The following is a 21,530-nucleotide window of genomic DNA, read 5'->3' as shown; positions in this document are numbered from 1 at the left end:
TCCTCTCTCCGGCTGCAGCTGCTGTTGCACAGTTCCCCCCGCCAGCTTCTTAACTGCTCTCCCAGAGGCGCTGTCACCGTCACTGATGGGCTCGGCCTTGGCCAGCGGTGGGTCCATCTTGTAGCCGGCTGGCTCTGGCCCTGTCGGACACAGGAGAAGCTTCTGGCAGCTTCTCACAGAAGCCACCCCTGCAGCCCCCCCACTACCAAAACCTTGTCACACAAGCCCAATACACCCATTAATTTGCACATGCAAATTTTAGTCTGCTGGATTGCCTCCCAAGTATGTTAAAATCTAACCCAAACATATTTTCACATTTAGCCAATTCAGTTCAAGTGGTTAAATGTTCGGCCAAAATTCATTATGTTCAGTCACCCTGAAAAAAAATTTTTACGGTGTTCATGAGCCCTTCCAATACGTTCAGGTCAGTTCCAGCTGTGGTTATCAGAAAGACTTAAGATCATAATTACCTGTGCTTTATGTAAAACGCCTTACTTACTTACAGACTTTCCTGAAAGAGCGCTTTGACAATGAAGAAATTAAACCAGATTTATGGATGTCCTTAGAAGGTGGAAATACTTGTACCGAGTGTGGGATCCTCGCAGAAGACACAACTCTGTATTTTGGAGGCGCAACTGTGAGGCAAGCTGTCACTCAAGATCTGGACCTGCGTGGAGCAAAGTAGGTCATGTTTCCATGTCATTTATTGGGGAACTCCGTTAAACACTGACAAAGCAGCAGGTGACGTAGCTTGTAGCTCAGGGAATTCCTAGGCCAGCACAAGCATAGCGCTATCTCAGGCAGTCACTGATGAGATTACTATACTCAAGGCACTGATGTTTTCAGACAAGTCACAGAGAGCAAGGCTCACCCTGGCACGGTGGAAAGGGTCTGCCGTGGTCAGGTGAAGCAGCAGGCCCCCTTCCCCAGGAATGTCCTGGAGTCAGCAACGCCTGTCCTGCAGAAGGTGAGATACAGCAGTCTCCTGGGCATCACTGTCTCCACTCCTGGAGGCACCAGCTGTGTCTCCCACTGAGTTCAGAGCATAACCTCTGCTGGTTGTCCTCTCTTGGGTGCCCATACAAGACCCACTCCAATCACATGCTGTAGAAAAGTATTACTTAACTGTAGAGCAATGGAATTATGTCAGTTTAAGAAAACAGAAGACATGATGTAGAAGACAACTTCAGCATCATTTCCCTTGACTGTATGGCTTTAATGAAGCTGCACACTCTCACCTCAGTAATTCAGCAAGAATTCACTGAATCACACAACATTTCAGGAAGAAAGGGGCCTTGGAGAGTCTCTAGTCCAACCTCATGCTCAAAGCCAGGTCAACACTGAATTCAAACCAGGTTGCTCAGGGCTTTGTCCCATTGGGTTTTGAAAAACCTCCAAGGACAGAGGTCCCACAGTCTCTCTGGACAGCTTGTTCCAGTGTTGAGTTACTCTGATCTGAGTTACAGTGATTTCCCCCCTCCCACCCTATTACATCCAGTTGGAACCTCCCTTTTTTCAGTGTATGACCACTGCCTCACACTCCCAGCCACCTTCTCCAGGCTGAACCAGTCCGGGTCCCTCAGCCTCTCCTCACAGGCCATGTGCTCCAGCCCAAACCACTTCAGTGGCTTCCACTGACCTTGCCTCAGTTTATCAACTTATTTTATGTCCTTCATTGATATAAGGGCACCTTGTTACCTGATGTTGAGCTCCCTTTCCACTAGGACTCCCAGGGAACTGTTAGCAAAGTGGCTCCCAGCTAGTACAGCTGCAAGGGTTTAGTCCTTCCCAGGGGCAGGACTTTGCTGAATTTCTTGAGGTTCCCATGAGAACTACTAGGCAATGTTTTTGGGAACCTTTGTTCTACCTGTACATCGATGTTACTTGCTTAAAAATGCTGGCATTTTGAACATTTTCAGCACATCTGCTAACAGAAAGCAAACCTCAATTTGTGCAGATCTTTAACAGATATAAATTTATACAATTACTCTTAGGTTTCTACAGTATTGGGGGAGAATTGGGAGTGAAAACAACATGACAACATGCCACAGACCAACTTGCAGAAAGGAGGGAGTGCTGCTAGACTATTCCATTGATGGAGGCAAGTACATCCTGTAGTTTCAGCTAAGCTACAGCCTTCTTCTGTATTCAAGCACCATGAATATCTGAGAAGTTGTCAGAGAGATCCAAAATAATAAGACAATTTTTAATTGCAAAGTTATTTTTGTCCTTGTAAAGCTTTTTTCCCATCTAAAATTCCCATCTATTGCTCAGGAGTTTTCCATAATCCTCCCGTCTGATTTCAGTTATCAGTGGCTTCCAGCCAAGTTGATTCCTTTATGCTATTACAAGATTACTCTTGCAATGAGTAACAGTTGCCAACTACCCTTAGAAGTTGACCTGTTTATCAGAAGACCATAGCTATTATTTCTTATGTCCTACTATATTCCTTTAAGCTTTTAAAAGATTCTACCATACGCTTGGTTTTATTACTAAACCTGCATCTTTTCATTTTAGGCATATCCTGGACTTTACTTCATGAGATGGATTACCAAAAATACATCTCAGTCAGGCACGACTACATCCTCCTCCCCGAACATGCTCTGACCAATACAACCCGCTTGCGCTGGTGGCAGCCTTTTACCATCAGCAACGGGATCGTGGTTCCAGGCCCCGACCGGGCGCAGTGGGCGCTGGACAACATCCTGATCGGAGGAGCAGAGATCAACCCCAGCCAGCTGGTAGATACGTTTGATGACGGTGAGACAGGCTGTGACAGCTAATCTGTTGTCTGGCATTATCTTATCTAAGATAAGCCTTGTGACCTTGCAAGCACACTTTTTCTTTTTTTTAACTCTACAAATTTTTTGTTTGGTAGACTAATGCTGTTTATATGCTATTCTTCATGCTACTAATCAGGGTGTGTAAATATATATATAAATGTATATTCAGGTATGAGTGTATACACATATGTATATACCTATAAGAAAGGCAAAAATTTTTATTTCAGTCCAACTCATTTAATTTAAATTCCTGGTAGTAAATTTTTGCTTAATCATATATTTTTAAGTATTATTATTTAAATGTTTTAATTACATCTCTGGAGCTGATGTTTTTATTATGTCTGTTAGTAGCTTACTTACTGTGTGTCATGACAGATAGCATAAATTTAGTGTTTATATCACTAAAGTACTGTACCTAGTGATTCTGTGGTTTCATTACTAAGCTTTATGTTTACCAAGGCAATGCAGTAATTGTATTTAACTCATCTTAATAGAAGGCACTTCTCATGAAGAAAACTGGAGTTTTTACCCTAACGCAGTCAGGACTGCAGGGTTCTGTGGAAATCCATCATTCCATCTCTATTGGCCAAATAAGAAAAAGGACAAAACACACAACATCTTGTCCTCCAGGGAGCTCATTATACAGCCAGGATACATGATGCAGTTTAAAGTAAGAAATGTTCTCTCTCTCTCCGAAGTAAAGTATGCAATGAAAAATCATCTAATGTGTCTCCAGAAATTATTCTTCTTCTAACTAGGATGCCCAATTGGATGAATAATTAATAATGACTTTTTATTAGCATTTAAAGGAAATTCTGAAGTGTAGGTAATGGGAACCAGAAAGGTTGCATGAATGTTAAATGTCAAATTATTCTGACTGTCTGTATGCTTTGGGGGTTACTGAGACAGATTGGAATTCTAATCCCTTTTTCCTGAAATTACTGGATCATCAATACAGTAGGAATTATTTTCTAAGGTGTGAATACACAGCATGTAGAATATGCCATTTTCCCCTAACTAACTCGTGAATAAGCAGAAAAGGCAAGGTTGAGGCAGGCTGGAGAAGAGTGGCATATGGAAAACGCACAAGTGCTCCAGTAGAAGTATCCATTCCGCCTGCTTGTGTCATAGCAAATGACCTAAATAACCTGAGAAGATTTCTGAATCTTTTACATTATTTTAAGGTAGAATTCTGCACAGGGCCACAGGCAACATGTAGCTTTGTCCAGAAATGTTCTAGGCCCTTCCCCAAGCACCATGTCTTAAATAAGCCAGGAACTGATATGAAAGCAGGGTCAACAAAATAGTCATCCATTTTTTGTTACGTTTTTTTTCTTGCTCTTCTGTTTGACAAGACAGTTCCAGAATTTTCCATCTTCAACTAATCAATATTTTCATCTTTTCTCAACATCATTGCCTGTTTTATATTGACTGTCTAATCTAATCCCTAAAGCACTGCTTCACCGACTCACACAGCATGCTACCATTGAAGAAATTACATAAAAGAGGATTATATAAAATTATATGAAAGAGGAGTCAGACATGCTTTTTATTACTGAATGACAAGACCCCCTCAAACTGCTTATTTTACCCTGCCTATCTATTTCCTCTATTTTAAGGACATTTTAAGGACAAAATTATGATAACCCATCAGCATTTAATAGTTTGTATTACTAAACTCTCATTGCAAAGTTTTTCTCTCCTAACTGTCTCCTCCTTTTTTTTCACCAGTCACAGCAAAGATTGTGTTTCTAAAGTAAGAACTCAGCTGTAGTGCATGGCTACCATTTGGTTTGGAAGCTCTTTAAATTTAGCTTTTTGTTATCTATTCCATACTGTACATTGGGTACTGTAATCTTTCCACTCTGATATGACACAAATATGTTTATTGTTTTAAATATTCAGAATAATTCTTTTCTTAAATTGGATTGACTTGAAGTTTATATCCACATGTTTATGATTACAAATTATAAATTTCGTAGCCAATTAATATATAGTTAGGCACTTCACTTTTTGAAATGCTGAGGAGCTACCACATCTTTTTGTTTCAGAAACAGTGTCTGTTTAGATATTTAATTTGAACTTTATGAATGTAGTGTTAGGATTCTGTTTGAAAATAACAGTAGCAATGAAGTAAAATTCATTAAGTAAATCAGTATCTAAAGTCCTGCGTCTTTTCTTTTTTCACCTACTTTTGATGGATTTTGTCCAAGATCTAAGTTGGCAATCTCTTTTATACACCCCATAAATAAAAAAAAAAAGAGAGCAAGACTTCATTACATATCACATTAAGTGTCTACCTGACTTGTTATAGCAGCCAATTTTATTTGTGCTATAGATCGTGGTTGGCTGTGAGGCAAATTCTTGCGGGGACCTCCACTCTGTGATGCTGGAGTATACGAAGGAAGCCAGGTAAATGACAGCAGAATACATAGACCCCAAAAAAAATCAATTTGACATTGAAAACCTAGAGAGCTTTTATTTATTAAAGCAATTACTTTGCTATTCATCTTGTAATAGGATCTGAACAAAACCTGTGTGCAAGCACTGGGATTTGTCTACATAACTCCCGTAAATTCTCTTTATAACTCATCCCAGATGTTGACAGATTCATGGCACTGATCTTGCAGTTACAGTCATAAGCATGCTCCTGTTAAAAATGTGCTCACAGAAAACCACATTCACAGGAAACTCTTGTTTTAGTATGATACAGGACCATATATTTAGGACCAAGCTATAATGAAGTTGGAGTTACTTATCTCCAACTTGGTCTTTAACTAGCAAACAATTAACAACACTGTCTCCTGTGCTGTGGTATAGTAGTGCATTATAATTTGTAAAAGTGAAGGTGTGTTCTGTGTTCAAATGACTGTGGATGAACATGGAGCAAATTCTGTTGGAACTCTTCTGAACACTGTAAGAGAGAGACTAAGGAGCAGACTCCTGTCATGCCAGCCCAGAGGAGCTCTGGGTTGGACTCTGCTGTGTGTACCACCACCAAGGGTTCCACAGTACTCAAACCTTGTGCTGGAAAGCCCTCCCTGGCTGCACCAGCACTTCAGCCTCTCACCTCTTGTCTATTTGTGGCTACAGAGCATGGAAATTATTGCTGACAATCTCTTGGGTTTGTTTAGTAACACAAGGCAATGCCATGACCCTTAGAAATTATGTTTCCCTTTCATTATTCTTTCAGTTGTTCTAAAACTTTTTTGTTGTTGTTGTTTCCTACAGGACAGACTCATGGCAGCTCGTCCAGACACACTGTCTTCCTTCCTCATCTAATAGCATTGGCTGCTCCCCATTTCAATTCCATGAAGCTACCATCTATAACTCTGTCAACAGCTCCATGTGGAGAAGAATAACTATCCAGCTGCCTGATCATGTCTCATCCAGGTAGGTTACTGAAAGGTCAGCTCACTGTGGACCCATAAAATGTCAGCTGTCTTGCTGGCACTGTTCACTTGGAACAACTGGTGAATTAAAAATGCTCCTTTATTGCTGAATTTAGATCTGATAAAAAATCAATGTTTTTCAGGAATGTTAATAGAAGTGGCTACTGCCAATGACGTAGCAGCCACCCATTCAGGGTGGGTCTTTCCAGTTATTGAAGTCACAGCCCCTTCATACAACATTTTTCATTACATCTGCTGCTGGTGTATTTGAATGTCACTGTACAGATGTGTTTAATTGGTAGATATCATAATACGCTGTTTGGATTTTGATATTTGCAGTGCAACTCAGTTCAGGTGGATTCAGAAGGGAGAAGAACTAGAGAAACAAAGCTGGGCAATTGACCACGTGTACATCGGGGAAGCGTGCCCTAAGCTCTGCAGTGGCCATGGATATTGCACGACTGGAGCCATTTGCATTTGTGATGAAGGATACCAAGGTTTCTTTTCTTCAGTTTCTTACACATCTGCTATAGTCTAACCTAGCTCAAAATTAAACAGAAAGACAGGGTGATGTATCATGTCTAAATTCAACACTGGAATGCTTGAGTAACAAATTTTAAATTAATAAATTGACAGAGCTGCAAATAACAGCTCTTCCTTCCCTTTACTCTTTCTGGACCAAGTCAGTAGTCTCTCCTGTCTGGCACTGTATGGAAAGCCCATTCAGCCTGCACTGAAAACAGAACGTGGCTACCTGCTTACCCAGAAATGGCTTCCAGCCCTGTACTCCTTCCAAGGGTGCACTCACTCCCAGGGGATGTGTGCATGGGATCCAGATGTTGGTGACTGGCACCTGTAAAAGACTCAGTTATGTGCCCCATCAGGACAGAGTGTTCTGCTCTAATCCCTCAATGCAGCTAAGCACATGCCTAATGGTACCTGAGTGCCCTCATTAAATTATAAGAAGTGCTTTGTGGGAGTGGAGCCAGTGTTTAATGTCTTCCAGGAGACAGTCTCATAACTTTCTAAGATCAGATCCCTTCCCTGTTTTAGATGCATTGTCCTTCAACGAGCAATTTGATGTTGCTCATATTGTCATCAATGCAAAACAGAAGAAACCATACTGCAGTTATACTGATGTAAAAAATAAGACTCACAGCCTCAATTTTCTAAAAAAGAATGCTGTACAGTAATATGCACATTATTAATGGATCTGCTGAAATATATTCAGCCTGTAGTCACACTGTATATTGGGCTACAACCTTGAATGGAATTACAATGAACTGTAACTCAATTTTCTCTCTTCTTTTGATTTTTGTGTTTTATAACTTCACTGTGTCATTTCTAGGTGATGACTGCTCTGTTTTTAGCCATGACCTCCCCAGTTATATTAAAGATAATTTTGAATCTGAAAGAGTCACTGAAATAAACTGGGAAACGATTCAGGGGGGAGTGATAGGGAATGGATGCGGGCAGCTGGCACCCTATGCCCATGGAGATTCACTCTATTTTAATGGTTGTCAAATACGACAAGCTGTGACTAAGCCTCTGGATCTCACCCGAGCAAGGTAATACTTTGAGCCTAAAATGGTCTTTTAGCAGCTCATGAGAAAGGAAACTCTTCATATGTACGTGCATCCATGTGGGCCAGTACTGCTGAGGATGGACTGACCTGGCTGTACTAGGCAGTCAGATGTGGCTGGCAGATAAACATTAGGGTTGGCAAAATGCTTAGTGACTTCCATTTGGGAGATGGAGAGTGAGGAGGAAGCAATGTCAGATGAAAAGGTCAGATGTTTTCATCATGCCCAACAGGGCACTGGTATGCCAGCGCTGACAATGAAGCCATTGGCAAAGACTGGACAGCAGACTGTCTGGACCAGTGCCTGATCTGATAAGACAAATCCCATGTTTGTATGTGCCTCCATGACAGTTATGACTAAAGATGCTCTTAGTAATTACGGACTCATTTTCCCGTTTTCAGTTGTCAAATAGAATTATATTCACCTGGCAATGAACAAGAGTATCTTTTTCATCTATTGAGTCTCTTTGGCCACAGAAAAACAAATGCAACCAGCCTGTGCTGGCTCTTAACAGAGTGACAGCTTTCTGGACTGGTTTGTATTTAGTTGTTTAAAGCAAGATTAGAAACAGGATGAGTTGGCAAATGGGCCAGATATAAATCAAGCTCTTCCTTTCTTATTTGAACACCCAGGTACAATACAATAAATCTTTTAGGCACTTTATTATATTCAAACTTTATTCGCCCATTTTAGCTTTTCATACACTCATTTGCATGCTTATACTCTTTACATATCTCAGTTTTGTGCAGATACATGGTAAAATTGGATCTCTTGCCTCCAACTATATGGCAATATGTTATATATAGCAAACTATTACTTTGAAAGGGGAGCTGTGATTTAGAGATGTGAGAACAGTTTATTTTGCAAGTTAAAAGTAATGATTCCTGAAGATGCTCAAAGTTTTAATAAGGTAATTGCAATAAACCTGGAAATGCTATTGTTCCTGTTTGGATACCTTTTGCATATTGAAAATACCTTTTCTCTCTGTGTTTTACAGCAAAATCATGTTTGTTTTGCAAATTGGAAGTATTTCACAAACAGACAGTTGCAATACCAATCTGAGTGATCCTAACACAGTAGACAAGGCAGTGCTCCTCCAATACAGTGTAAATAATGGAATTACATGGCAAGTAATTGCACAGCATCAGCCAAAGGACTTTATACAAGCCCAAAGAGTGTCTTATAATGTTCCCCTGTGAGTACACAGTCACATTTCATTACCTCTAAGCACACAAGATATATTTCTGCTAAGAAAGAATCTATCTTTGCATCACTGTGCAAGAAAAAATGTTGATGAGAGTGTAAAGAAAGAAGAAAACTTAAGGGGAAGGCTGATTAAGAAATTCCAGCCTAGTGTTTATGAATATACTTAAAAGAAAAACAATACTTGTTTTAAAGATGGGGGGAGGGAGGGAATTCCTCCTTATCTGTGTGCATTTTTCACCATTAAATATTTTGCATGTATGGTGTGTTAATGTTCAGGGATGTAAAAATAATGCTTTGACTTTGCTCTCAGTTCCTGTTGGGGGGTAGGTAGGGATGTGTAGAACACCTATAGTCTAGAGCTCTGACAGGCTCTTGTGCTTGTGACAACAGGGAGGCACGAATGAAAGGAGTCTTACTGCGCTGGTGGCAGCCCCGTCACAACGGAACAGGTCATGATCAGTGGGCTTTGGACCACGTAGAAGTCGTCCTGTGAGTATCAGCTTCACCTCATCCTACCCCATCTCAGAAAGCACTGAAATTCCTCCCGCATGGCACGAGCGTTAAGCTCAATAAGAACCATTGTGGTCCAGGGAAACCTTTGAGAACCAGTCTTTGCTAATGCTCTGCCCTGACTGCAACAGTCAGCAGTTAAGACGGCCGTGAAATAAGTGGCACAGCAGGGGTATGTGTTGTGCATTGTGGAAAAACGCAGGAGGGGAAGTGGGGCTTTACCACCACCAAGTATTGGTGTGATCCTCTAATGCAACAATGACTGTGAAAAAAATATTGTGCTGGGACATAAGAAAGGTTATTTCTGTTCAACACTGTGCTGCCATGTAAGGCTAATTTATATCCTTTTGAAGATACAAAAGAGTCTGCTGTATTGCTCTTTGCACAAAGTAATGTTGTTGTGCCTCTGAAAAATTTGTGTTAGCCACTAATGCCTTATTCGTTTCCTTTTTTTAGTAAGAAGGATACTGTTCAGAAACAGGGTTCACTATATCAGGTTCCTATGGTCCGAGCTCTATATTCATCCCCTTGTCAAGATTTTACCAAGTAAAGTGTCTGCACCCTCCTGATTCTCCCATTCTTGAGATGGGTTTCGCTGGCAGCTAACCCGTTTTTCCTGTGTTACATCACGAAGAGATGACCTGCTTTTTCTCTAACAATTTAGTTCCAGTAGAAGTGCAATGCTAGTGGCTTCACGGGCGGGAACTCATCGCTGACAGTGGTTGGCAGAGAGAGGCATGCCTGCTCCATAGATAGGTTCAAACGTTCCTTTTATTGAACAATTTAAAAACCAGCAATGAAGAAATTAGGCTTGGATAACCTCCAGATTGTGTAATTATAATCATGAGGTTTCTGAATTAGCAGAGACACTGCAAGTATTGTTTTGTAACAGTGGCAAAGTGAATTATCTGATTGCTAGTTAGCCCTGTTCTTCCTTCCACCAAGAAGCACCAGCTTGCATGGCACTCATATCAACCCCAAACCAAACTGATCCCAACACTGAGTAATTGTACACGCTCTGCTGCTTTTACACACCTTGCTAGGCTCTGCTTCCATAACATTAAGCTTAAAACATGAAGGAACAGAGGGACGGATGTGAATCCTGGCTTAGTTAATCAATGGCTGTACAATGCTGCATCAGGAAAGATATGAAAGAGTATGATCCTGCAGGGGGTTCACAGTATTTAGGAAACCATGGAAAAGGGAACTGGTAGTTCTGAAATATTCCCATGTCTTTTTACCTTGCAATTAAAAAAAAGAAAATTAAAAAGAAAAAATTGGATCAGAAAAAAAATAGAGCATATTACCTATCAATCTGAGCATTGAATTAGGGAGTATAAGTAGGAATAGGACAGATCTTTAAAAAGTGATTCTTAGGCTGAAATGTGGAGAACTTCCTTGACGATGAGATCCGACAAGTTGTAGACAAGACACACAAGTTGAGTGGTGACACGTCAGTCATATGAGATGTTATACTAGAATGGAGACAGCAATAGAAATGCTACAGCAAGCAATCGCACCTTGCCTAGAAAAGGAACCAGATGAGCAGATAGTGCCTCCTCCCTTCTCTTCTTTTTCTCCCGTTAAAGAGTTTTAAGCCTCTTATGAATATTAGCCAAAATATCAGGCTAGAGACAGAGTTTCCACCTGTCCAAGTGACACCTGGTACAACCCACAGAGGAAAACAGATCAAACCAGACAGATTTCTCCCTTACCAAGTACTGTGAAATGCAGTGCCATGGCAGCATATTTCCCAAAGGCCAAATGTGGAGTTCCAGTCCCTGCTAACTACAACACACGAGATGTGCTGCTCTTGGGAAAAGCAGAATTACATGCTGTGGTGCATATGGTTCATATACTAGCATGTGCTCAGAGCTGACGGGTGGCTTCGACCCCTCTCTTTTGCTCAAGTTACAGAACCACAGAATCACAGAATCATTAAGTTTGGAAAAGACCTGTAAGGTCATCAAGTCCAACCATCAAACCAACACCACCAAATGCACTAAACTATACCCTGAATTACCATGTCTACATGTTCTTTGAACACTTCCAGTGATGGTGACTCCACCACCTCCCTGGGCAGCCTGTTCCAATGTTTGACCACTCTCTCAGTGAAGAAATTTTTCCTAATATCCAATCTAAGCCTTGCCTGGTGCAACTTGAGGCCATTTCCTCTCGTTCTATCACTTGTTACTTGGGAGAAGAAACCAATACCACCTCACCACAACCTCCTTTCAGGTAGTTGTAGAGAGCGACGAAGTCTCCCCTCAGGCTCCTCTTCTCTGGACTAAACAACCCCAGTTCCCTCAGCTGCTTCTCATAAGACTTGTGCTCCAGATCCCTCACCAGCTTCGTTGCCCTTCTCTGGACACGCAAAGTTCTATTTCACCTTCTAATTCATCAAAATATTCCGTAGGCCTCTTAAATTTTATTTGCAAGTTGCCCACAAAAGGTTTGATAAAGTCTTTGGAAAGCTTTCTGAGAGAAGCCACACTGTTCTTTGTTGATAGATACCCTCACCTGGGTTTTCCTTTAGATCTACTGTTTCACTCAGCCACTTTAGCCCCAGCCCTTCAGTTTCTTCACCTGTAAAATAACGAAGACACTCAGTCACCTCCACGAAGAGCTTCCAGGCACACAGAAAGGAGCCTGGATCAGTGTTAGCACCAACCCTGGATGATCCTGCATGCACCAGTGCTACCAGGATACACATCATGAATACTATGGGTAGGACTTAGCTTTAATTCTTAATATTCCTTCATTCTCCAATGAAGGTCACAGAAATCTGCCTGCCCCTGGGGAGAGAAAGCCACTTTGCTCAGGCAGCTCTCCAGCGAGAGGCAAGAAGATTGCCAGAGGAGACCTCTGTGGGCAATAGCCACCCCAGGGCTGTCTAACATGGCTGCAGAGAGGCATGGCCTGAACTAAAACCATTCACCAGGGTGCTGTCATTACCTCTTTCCATTAATTCTATAGGGTGTTATTGCAGTCAGTAGGCTTCTGCCTGGCTTGTTCGTTCCAAAGCTGGGATACCTTAGGAAATATCTGTGCCTCCCAAACTGGAAGTAGTTCCTGCTGGCACTCCGACCTTGTCTCAGAAAGCCATGAACAACCCTGGCTACAGGACCTGTTGATGGTCCGTGTCTAACACAGTCCATGCCCAGTCCTCTTAGTTATAAGTATATATCACCCACCTGAACGAGACTCCATCCACCTCTCTGGGCACCATCAAAATTATCCTCACTGGCTCTGGTTTAAGTCCCAGAGTTTCATGTTTGTTCATGATCTGTGTACTCACATTGACACGGCAGGCAAGCCTCTAGCCCGTGAGGTGTTATAGCAAGAAGCCAACCTATACTGAGAGATGTGGTTTGGGACATACAGAAATTCCTGGCTTTCCACTCATCTTATGTTTCCTCCACTATCCTGTGGGCTGACAAAGAGGTCTAATTTTCCCAAATGCCCTAGGTGCTATCTGTTGGCATGGCTGCCTGCACCCGGGGGTGCATACCTACATGCTGTACCAGCTTTTCCTCAGCCCACAGGCGAGTAAGCCATGTTCTCCTTGAGCAGACTAAGGGCTGGAGTAAGAGGGCAAGCAGGGAGAGCTAGTCTGTAGGGATGTAGCACAACCAAGGATCTTCTTGATTTTATTTCCCATTCAACATGAGGGATGTCCCTGCTCCTCCTTACAGTGCTCACCCATGGGGACAAATTTGCGAATACCTGCTTTCATGGCTCAGCTCTTTGCAGCAATACAAAGATTTGAAATTAATTCTGTCACAGGCCCAGCGGCCAAGTCATAGTGCAGATACTGCTTACAACTGATGCACAGCCAGGGTCCAGACACTCTGTTCAGTCCAACTGATTTCTGAGTCAAGGGCCATAATCCTCTCAGCAGCAAACACATTTTCAGGGTGCAGCTTCTTTGTTTTCTTTTTGCTTCCAAGATAGTTTGTGGGAGGAAAAAAATTAACCTGCAGATTATACATGCATGCAACATACCTGGCAGTAATAAGAAAGGCCAAAGATGGATGCTTTTGTACATTACTTAAAATCATTCCACTTTTGAATGAATTATTTGAATCACTCATTAAAAAGCAATATCATTAAGACTGATACAGCTGCAAATGGTGCTCAAGTTGAGCACCTCTTTTGGGCAGGTGAAACACAATACCTGCTTTGACTAAGTTACACGTTAAATTGATCTTGCCCACTAACCACTTGCAACTTATTTTAACAATGGTTGATGTCTATCCTGTGGTGGGCAGAGGATACTAGTTGTCAAGTTGTCCAGTCCCTTTTAAAGCTAGCACCAATTATTCCTTGTTAGTGCAGCATTTTTTCTCTCCATTCGTAAAGAAAGCTCTGGGCACAATTCTCACACGTTCCATGTGGCTCTTCTTAGGATAAAAACTAACCACTTGCAACTTATTTTAACAATGGTTGATGTCTATCCTGTGGTGGGCAGAGGATACTAGTTGTCAAGTTGTCCAGTCCCTTTTAAAGCTAGCACCAATTATTCCTTGTTAGTGCAGCATTTTTTCTCTCCATTCGTAAAGAAAGCTCTGGGCACAATTCTCACACGTTCCATGTGGCTCTTCTTAGGATAAAAATGTATTTTACCCCAGACTTAAGAAAGAGTGTGTTTTTCTGTGCCCCTGTACTTCTGTCCTAAGAAGAGCCCATGTCCAACCCAGCATTTCTTTTGCACACTGTTTTTCTCCGGAAGCACAGCTCTCAGCCTGTCTGCTGCACAGACACCACGCACTTTTTTGCATGTGCATTTGGAACTGCCAGTTCTTTGTGTATAGGGCAGGCCCTTATAGACCTCTCATAAACTCAGTTCTGGTCAAAGGTGTTGAGAAATAAAGGGTAAAGATAAGCTGAACGCTAAGGGTGTGATGTTGCTTTCTTTGCGGCCTAAAACTTGTAATGTGATCCAAAGGAATTTGAGTTGTGCAAGGAATGCAAATTAAAAATGCACCTACTATTTTATGGTTAACTGTTGAATAACAGAACAAAACCCTCCATAGCCATCACTCCATGCTCTTCATTGTCAAGATATTCTCACATTTTTGGCACAAATGATTTAGTGAGAACTTATGTTGCATTTGGTGCAAAGATGTTTATCTTCATTTTGCAACATTAAAATACAAATTATATATTCTAGCTCTAACGTGCTTATGTGGAAAAGCATTTTCATCTGCTTCATTTTTTTAGTAAAAAGCAATTACTTGAAAAATGCATTTAAATTAAAGTATCAACATATTTATATTAAAGAACAGAAATAGTTCAAACATTAGGTAATCATCTGAATATTCACAACATTTATGCCAAATTTAATATGATGCGGTCTGTGCTTTTATGACATTTTTATTATGTTTCTAAAAAGTGCATGCTGAATTTTATAGAAAAATATAAACATTGATTTGAAATATCAGGAAATAATTTGTTCAATTTTTATTTTCAAAAGAGATGAAAAGTCCTATATTGCCTCTAAACCTCATCAGGGTTTTATGACTAATCACAGTGCTGCATGCATTGAAAGGCATTTTCTAACTTGTGTTGTATTTCATTGTTTGCTGTCATTGGTTTTACACTAGAATAAGGTAAGTGCTTTCCCTGAATCAATATCAAATGTATGTTTCTGTTACAGCTACAGCTCTTTCAGAAAGTTTTGTCAATGATGGGTTGGCAGAAAATCACTTGTACTCCCCGAGATGAGCCACGTAGCTCTTGAGGGCCCTGATCCTGCAGCAAGGGAGCACTGGGGGAAGTTAAACTTAGCAGAAAGTGTTCAGCACCTCACCCTGTAGTGCAGTGGGAGTTCCACTGAGGCTGCGGCGAGGAGGACTTCTTCTCCTGCAGTGCAATGAGACCTGCCAACGGAGGGCACCCGGTGCATTGCATCAGCTTGCTCAGCTCCAAGGGGGAATTCCCACTTTTTTCCATAATTAATGACCACAGAGCTGAAGCCACAGCCAGATAGTGTATGTTGGTGAATCTGCATGGTGGCGTAGCCACACAAGCTCCTTAGACACACAGCAAGTGTCTCCCAGGTAGTTCTTTTGTTTCTTGTAAGTCTGCTGCTTTGTGCTGTCACAGTTAATAGAAACCACTAACCAACATAGTTACTGAACTCTGGGTTCAAATCTTGACCTCATCAGAGCTAAAGAACATTCATCATTGATATGAGCTGTCAGGACTTCAGTCAGAGCACACCACTTTTCTCATTATAGCACCCTCCTAACAAAACATTTGTAATTCAGCCTCAAAATTTACCTCAAGCCTAGTCCTGAGAGGCATGCCTTTGCTGTTTTCTAAGGCTTTGTTCATGTTTCATTTTGTTATCCAAATATTTTTGTTTCTATTTGGTTCCTATTGTGCCCTGTCAATTAAAAATAAAAACACAGAAATAATGAATGACTGTATATACTGTGTTTTTTTACCGCATATGTTTCATTCCATTTGGCTATGTTCTATTTTCATAAACTTTAAATTGCAGACTTGTAGTTCAAACTGTGCTTTAGGAAACATGCAATAGCTCGAATGCTCTTATTAAAGACTAAAGACTCAAAGCGACTCCTCCTCATGAATTGCTTTATTCTAGGTATTTACTGAACATGCCCTAGACTGAATTTTGTTCTTTTGTATTGGCTGCATATTGTTTTCATCTAACTCATATAACTCCAGTGACCTCCCTGCAAAGTTTTTTTTTGTTTCCTACATAAATTGGAGAATTATTATCTTATATTTATTTTTTAATAATGCACTCACAACTGTTGAACAGATTATGCAGCAGTTGCTCCTATTGATTGCTTTTTTGCTGTTTGCTCCATCAGCAATACGCAGATAACTATTTTGGATCTGTACTACTCTGATTCACTGCTAGTTCAGTGAATGCACAGAAAAGGCAGAAGGCTCAGCAGATGCGGACCAGTCCATTACACACTTGCAAAGCAGCCTTCAAGTTGCCACTGATATCCAAACAAAAGTTCCCTCTACACCCTCCATTATGGAAAACAGGCTCTATTCCTAATATAGCTTGATGCTGCCCGGCACATTTTGAGTACTCCAAACAGGAAAACAACAGCAAAAGTATAGTAAATTTTTTTATCAGTCTGTGAAAATACAAATAAAATTTGTTATTAATAGTATTGAAAGCATTCTTAAATCCACCAAATGCAAGAAATGCGTAAGTACTCCTGCAAAATCTATTATATAATTCTTATTGTGATCTTATAAAGCACTATGGATCTTTCTTATACAGTGCTTGCCTCCTACCAATATATAAAATTAATTCAGAAAACTAAATATAGACCTACTCTGATTTTGTGAACTATGGACTATACATACTATACAATACAATACAATATTGTAATACAGAGGGTATACATATTTACGTACAGCAAGAGTGAAAATCATGCCATTTTCTATAGCAGGCATGAAGTTTTTATGTGGTATCAAAGTAGTAGTTGGCTAGTCTATCTATCTATCTCAGACATCAGTGAGGACAAGTCTGAACCATGTCAGTGCAAGTGAAAAAAAATAAGCATTTAGTTCTTGAGAATTTACATTTCTCTTATTTTTCACACACTGCACTGTTCTGGAGTTCAGTGTAAGACATAAATACCTGTTTCTTTGTAAATTCTTGTCCATCTCATAACAAAACAGAATGATATACATAAAAAATAAGTAAATCTCTTGTAAGTTATTAGGTAACCCTTTCTTTGTTCCTTTCTTCAATTCTTTGTTTTCTTTTTTGTTGTTGTTGTTGTTTTTTTCTTTGTTCATTTTTCTAAACATCTTCATCATAACTTTAAGGCCAAATACAAAATGGTTCAGCATCTGGAGTGAAATAGAGGCCAAGTGCACCTGCCAGCGTCCAAAACGAGTCCTAAAAACCTCTGCTGAGCTGTTGCTGAATGTCAGCAGACCTAAGGCAGGAGGGAGATGGGGGAATGTGAAGGCCCCTGGGCCAAGGACTGTAGCTCAGCGTGTGCCCTGGCTATCCAAGTCTTGCCCAAGCTGAGGCTCTCACAGCCAAGCTCAGTCCTAAATTTAACCAGGTCCAGAAACAGCAATTTTTTCAGCGAAGCACATTGACAGCCTCTGTTTGGTCCCATGTACCTAGAGCGAGGCCACTCAAAGTCGGGCTGTGCTTTCTCCCAGGCCCCCGTCTCCTGTATTTTGGCTGCAGAGCAGCCTTCTCCCAGCAGACAGGTGCTCCATCCTTACTTCATGGTTAGGATGCTCTCCTGAGAGGTGGGATGTCACCTGGAAGGCCCTGTGTCTAAGGAACCACCCACTTCCCAGGTAATGGGAGTTAAAGGGAAGGCAAGATTAAGACCTCCTTCAGGACTCATGACCAATGGCAGACACTTTAAGGAGCGCATTCAGGGTCGTAATTTCCCTCCTGCCTTCCTCAGTGAGGCACTCGGCATTGCAGCGAGGGTGATGTTCCACTGAGCAGAATAAAGACTGACCTTCAATGCTTCTTTGCACCTGAGCTACCAAGTGGCGTTAAAACTATATAAACTCACCTCTGTCACTCCCTCCCACAAAATTCATACAGATCAGCACAGACCTTTCCTTTTCACTTGAAGAAGTCAGGTGAAAGGACAAGTCAACCCCAAACATTAACCCCCCCTCTCAGTTGCCAAATGCTCTAGAGCTCTGCCTTACTGTAAGAGTGCCAAAAGTTGTGCTGAGTGTTGATCAGTTTGCTTTCATTGTCACCAGGAGCTAGACTCTGTTTCATTCTTGTATGTCCATTCCAGTGGGGAAAAAAAAAATTTGCAAAGCCTTGGAAAACTAGTTGGGAAGCAACTTGGATGTGCATAGGGGTTTATAACTGAGATTTTGACACAACTGCTTTTATTCAGTTTAATCAATCATGTTCTAGATTAGCTGTTGAAAAGGGTATCACTTTGTTTTACAGATTTTTTTAAATGAAATGAGCATACTACAGCAAAAGCTACCTTTGCCTCTGGAGGATGATACATATTTTGCAAAGCATGCAATTATTCCTTTTTCCTAAGGGCCATATTCACTAAAGATAAGCTTATGCACTAGAAAGTAAAGTATGACTGATTATCAGCATCAGTGTTTACTTCTTACTCACAGAGCAAACTCACAAGTGAAAACCTGCCTTGCACCCACAAAGGGAGATTTGTTGACTGTAATGTCTCCTGCAGGCCTTTACTTCAGAGACCACCTTTAAAGTCTTAAAATCTGATGGACTTCTTGGTTTGGAGGGTCCCGGTAACACCCAGTCCCTTGGAGTAGAGATGCTTAGGCCAGGCATCCTTTTCCCACTGCAAGACGAAACTAGAAGGCACAAGATCCTAAGCAGGCAGGGAGGATTAGGAGAGGGAGTCAGAAATTAGCCTGAGACTGCACGGATTCACTATGACTTTGCAGCTCCTTTCCCCTGGGAAGCAAAAGAAAATTTGGCCATGCAGTCACCAGCAGCTCCTCCTGGGTGAAGCTCCTTACACTTTTTGGAGTTGTCCTTGGGGTCTGCATGGTTAATGCTGAACTTCAGAACACACAAACGTTCTAATTCTCATGTAATTCTGAATGCAGTTTGGCTGTAGATCTATGTAGACCTGTATTTGTGTGCATGCACTAGGGGTTTGGATATGTATGTAGACAGACTAAGAAAAGGCACAGCCAGGTGAAGCTCTGTGGCTATACTGCAGATCCCTGCCACAGCAGAGGCAGTAGGATGGAGTGTCTGTGATGCTGCACATCCAGTTCTTTCCAAGTTGTATGTAAGTCTGTAGAGGCCGTAAGTAGATTCACAAGGATGCACCACAGATGTTACAGCTCCATTTCCAGAGCTGCCGAAACTTGGAAACTGAAGGTGGGATCCAGCCCTTAGGAGTTAGACGGGTTTCAGGTACCAAAGTCCCAGACAGCCATCTTGTCTACCACTGCCCTCTCATGGTTCATTCTTCCCGCAATGGGAGAAGTAGAAACCTACGTTAGGTGGAATAGGTCTTGTCCTCCAGGTAGGTCTTCCAAACAAATGTCCCTTCTTCAATCAGGCTGCAGCCAGGCTGTCTCTTGCCTAGTCTTGTCCCAGATGTGTTGATGCATATTTACCAGATCTTTCTTTAATTTTGGATGGGGGTATGTAGGGGAAGGAAACACTAAGTCTGCATAAAAGTGTTGTATTTCACTTCCCATACGGTAAAAGAAGAAGATAATGAAGTAGAGTAAAGCTTTTCTTTTGTTCTCAAGCTCAAGCAGCTAATGCTCAAAGACAGAAGGATAACTGAATTATAAAACCACTGTAGAGAAATGCCCTGTATTGAGAGGGTATGAAGTGCATACAGCTTTAGTGAATCTGGCCTTAGGCAGCACAAGTTTTCATCAGCTGAAAGCTCTTAGCCTTTCCCTAAGATAATGAATTGTAAATAAAAGCAAAGTGGGACAGATTCTCAATTGCCTTGTACCTTGCTGTTGTACAAAGGGTGCACTTCACACCACTTTACACAGCCTTAAAGGTCATGCAAGGACAAAAAAGAATCTGTCCCACCAGCTTACTGCTCTGAAAGAATTTAAAGTACATATAAAAGAACCTGACACTCTTCTCTTTCTCCGCCCTTTGATTTTAACAGCACTCGCAAACAAAATTATATGATGAATTTTTCACGGCAACATGGGCTCAGGCATTTCTACAACAGAAGACGAAGGTCACTTAGACGATATCCATGAAGAAATGAGAAATTTATTTTTTTTCCTCCCAACATGTGATGTGTTGCTTTCCATTCTTTAAATCTAGCACTGCGTCTGGTATCAGGACTTTTCTGCAACTGGCTTGATGAATAACTGAAAGCCTCTCTCAAGACAGAGTGTACACCACTTTTTCGCACTGTGAACTAATGAGAAGTGACTTATTTTCTCATAGGTAAATGTTTTAATGTTGATGTGTCTGTGAAAATCGTGATCTGTTGTAATATCAGTTACAGTGGCAGTATTGGAAGTAAGCAACTAATTCTGTTTAACAGGAAAAAAAAGTTTAAGCACAAAGACTTTTCAGATTTTATGTTTAAAAAACCTACATACTAAGTACAGAATTTAACATTCTTTGTCACATAGGTATTTAAGTGCACTGTATTTCTGCTCTGTGTCATTTTATATGATTAAGTTATCATTGTTTGTCCTCTTTGTATTCTCTTCTACAACATGACACATTGGCACTGTATTTACTTGTTTTGTTGTTGTAATATTTTTGCTGCTGATTTTTGGGCAATTTACCTTCTGACAAAGTGTATTAAAAAAAAAAATCAAAGTACCTAATCAAGAAGATAATTGCAAAAGTAGTTGTAAAGGCGTTGATATCCTTCAGTCTTATTCTTTGATATGTCTGTTGGTTAGCATTGTTTTGTGGATAAAAAAAGAATGCTTGACATTAAACTTTTTTCTACTAAGGAGTTGTGGATAAAGCCCCAAACAGAAGTTCCCAATTCCCTATCTAAATGTAGTCAGTTCTCTGCAACTGATTTACTTACAGTAACTGCCATTTGGTGTCTGTAGTAATGAAGTGATTTGTAAACAGTGAACGTTGGTGTTTGTTTCTATTGCGGGTCATGTTTGTATCTTCTGATAAAGTTGTATCTACACCAGCAACGTTATAATGCCCCTATAGCCCTAAACTGTCTATTATCATAAATAAAATGCTTCACTTTATGGTGAACCAAGCTAAAGATCCATGCTTCAATAAAAATAATGTCAACAAAAATTCTGACGTTAGACTTTTCAAGCCATGCAGGCTTTACATGAAATCATAAACCAAATTCTTTTCCTAAATACCTAGATTCTAATGCAAGTATCAATGGTATTTTTTAATATTTAGTACCTCACACTTAACAGCACTTTGCAAATAACACAAACCGAAAGATCTTCCCAGTCCCACGTACCGCATAACACGGTCATTGGAACAAGTCCTGGTGCAAGGAAAGAAATGGGACCACAGACCAATACATACTCTCACTTGTCTTTATCTGCAAACCCAGTATGCGATGTGCAGATTGGTGTTTCCA

At 40.9% G+C, this 21,530-nt stretch overlaps 1 protein-coding gene across 1 annotated transcript; it reads left to right on the top strand.

Moving 5' to 3' along the window:
- Window positions 1–502: 502 nt before the first annotated feature.
- Window positions 503–21,227, top strand: LOC104622246 (reelin-like; the record flags this gene model as incomplete). The annotated part of the gene is made up of 12 exons (XM_010288974.1): window positions 503–681; window positions 1,995–2,101; window positions 2,518–2,760; window positions 3,278–3,453; window positions 5,122–5,195; window positions 6,015–6,176; window positions 6,515–6,672; window positions 7,524–7,743; window positions 8,756–8,953; window positions 9,355–9,453; window positions 15,081–15,086; window positions 20,106–21,227. Coding segments are annotated over 12 exons (1,719 nt in total), but the record flags the coding sequence as incomplete, so codon positions are not given.
- Between the last annotated feature and the right edge of the window lie 303 nt (window positions 21,228–21,530).

This window comes from Phaethon lepturus, unplaced genomic scaffold (assembly GCF_000687285.1).
Source record: "Phaethon lepturus isolate BGI_N335 unplaced genomic scaffold, ASM68728v1 scaffold9126, whole genome shotgun sequence".
Taxonomy (NCBI): Eukaryota; Metazoa; Chordata; class Aves; order Phaethontiformes; family Phaethontidae; genus Phaethon; species Phaethon lepturus.
The sequence above is the reverse complement of the archived record's forward strand: the minus strand, read 5'-3'. Positions and strand labels throughout refer to the sequence as shown.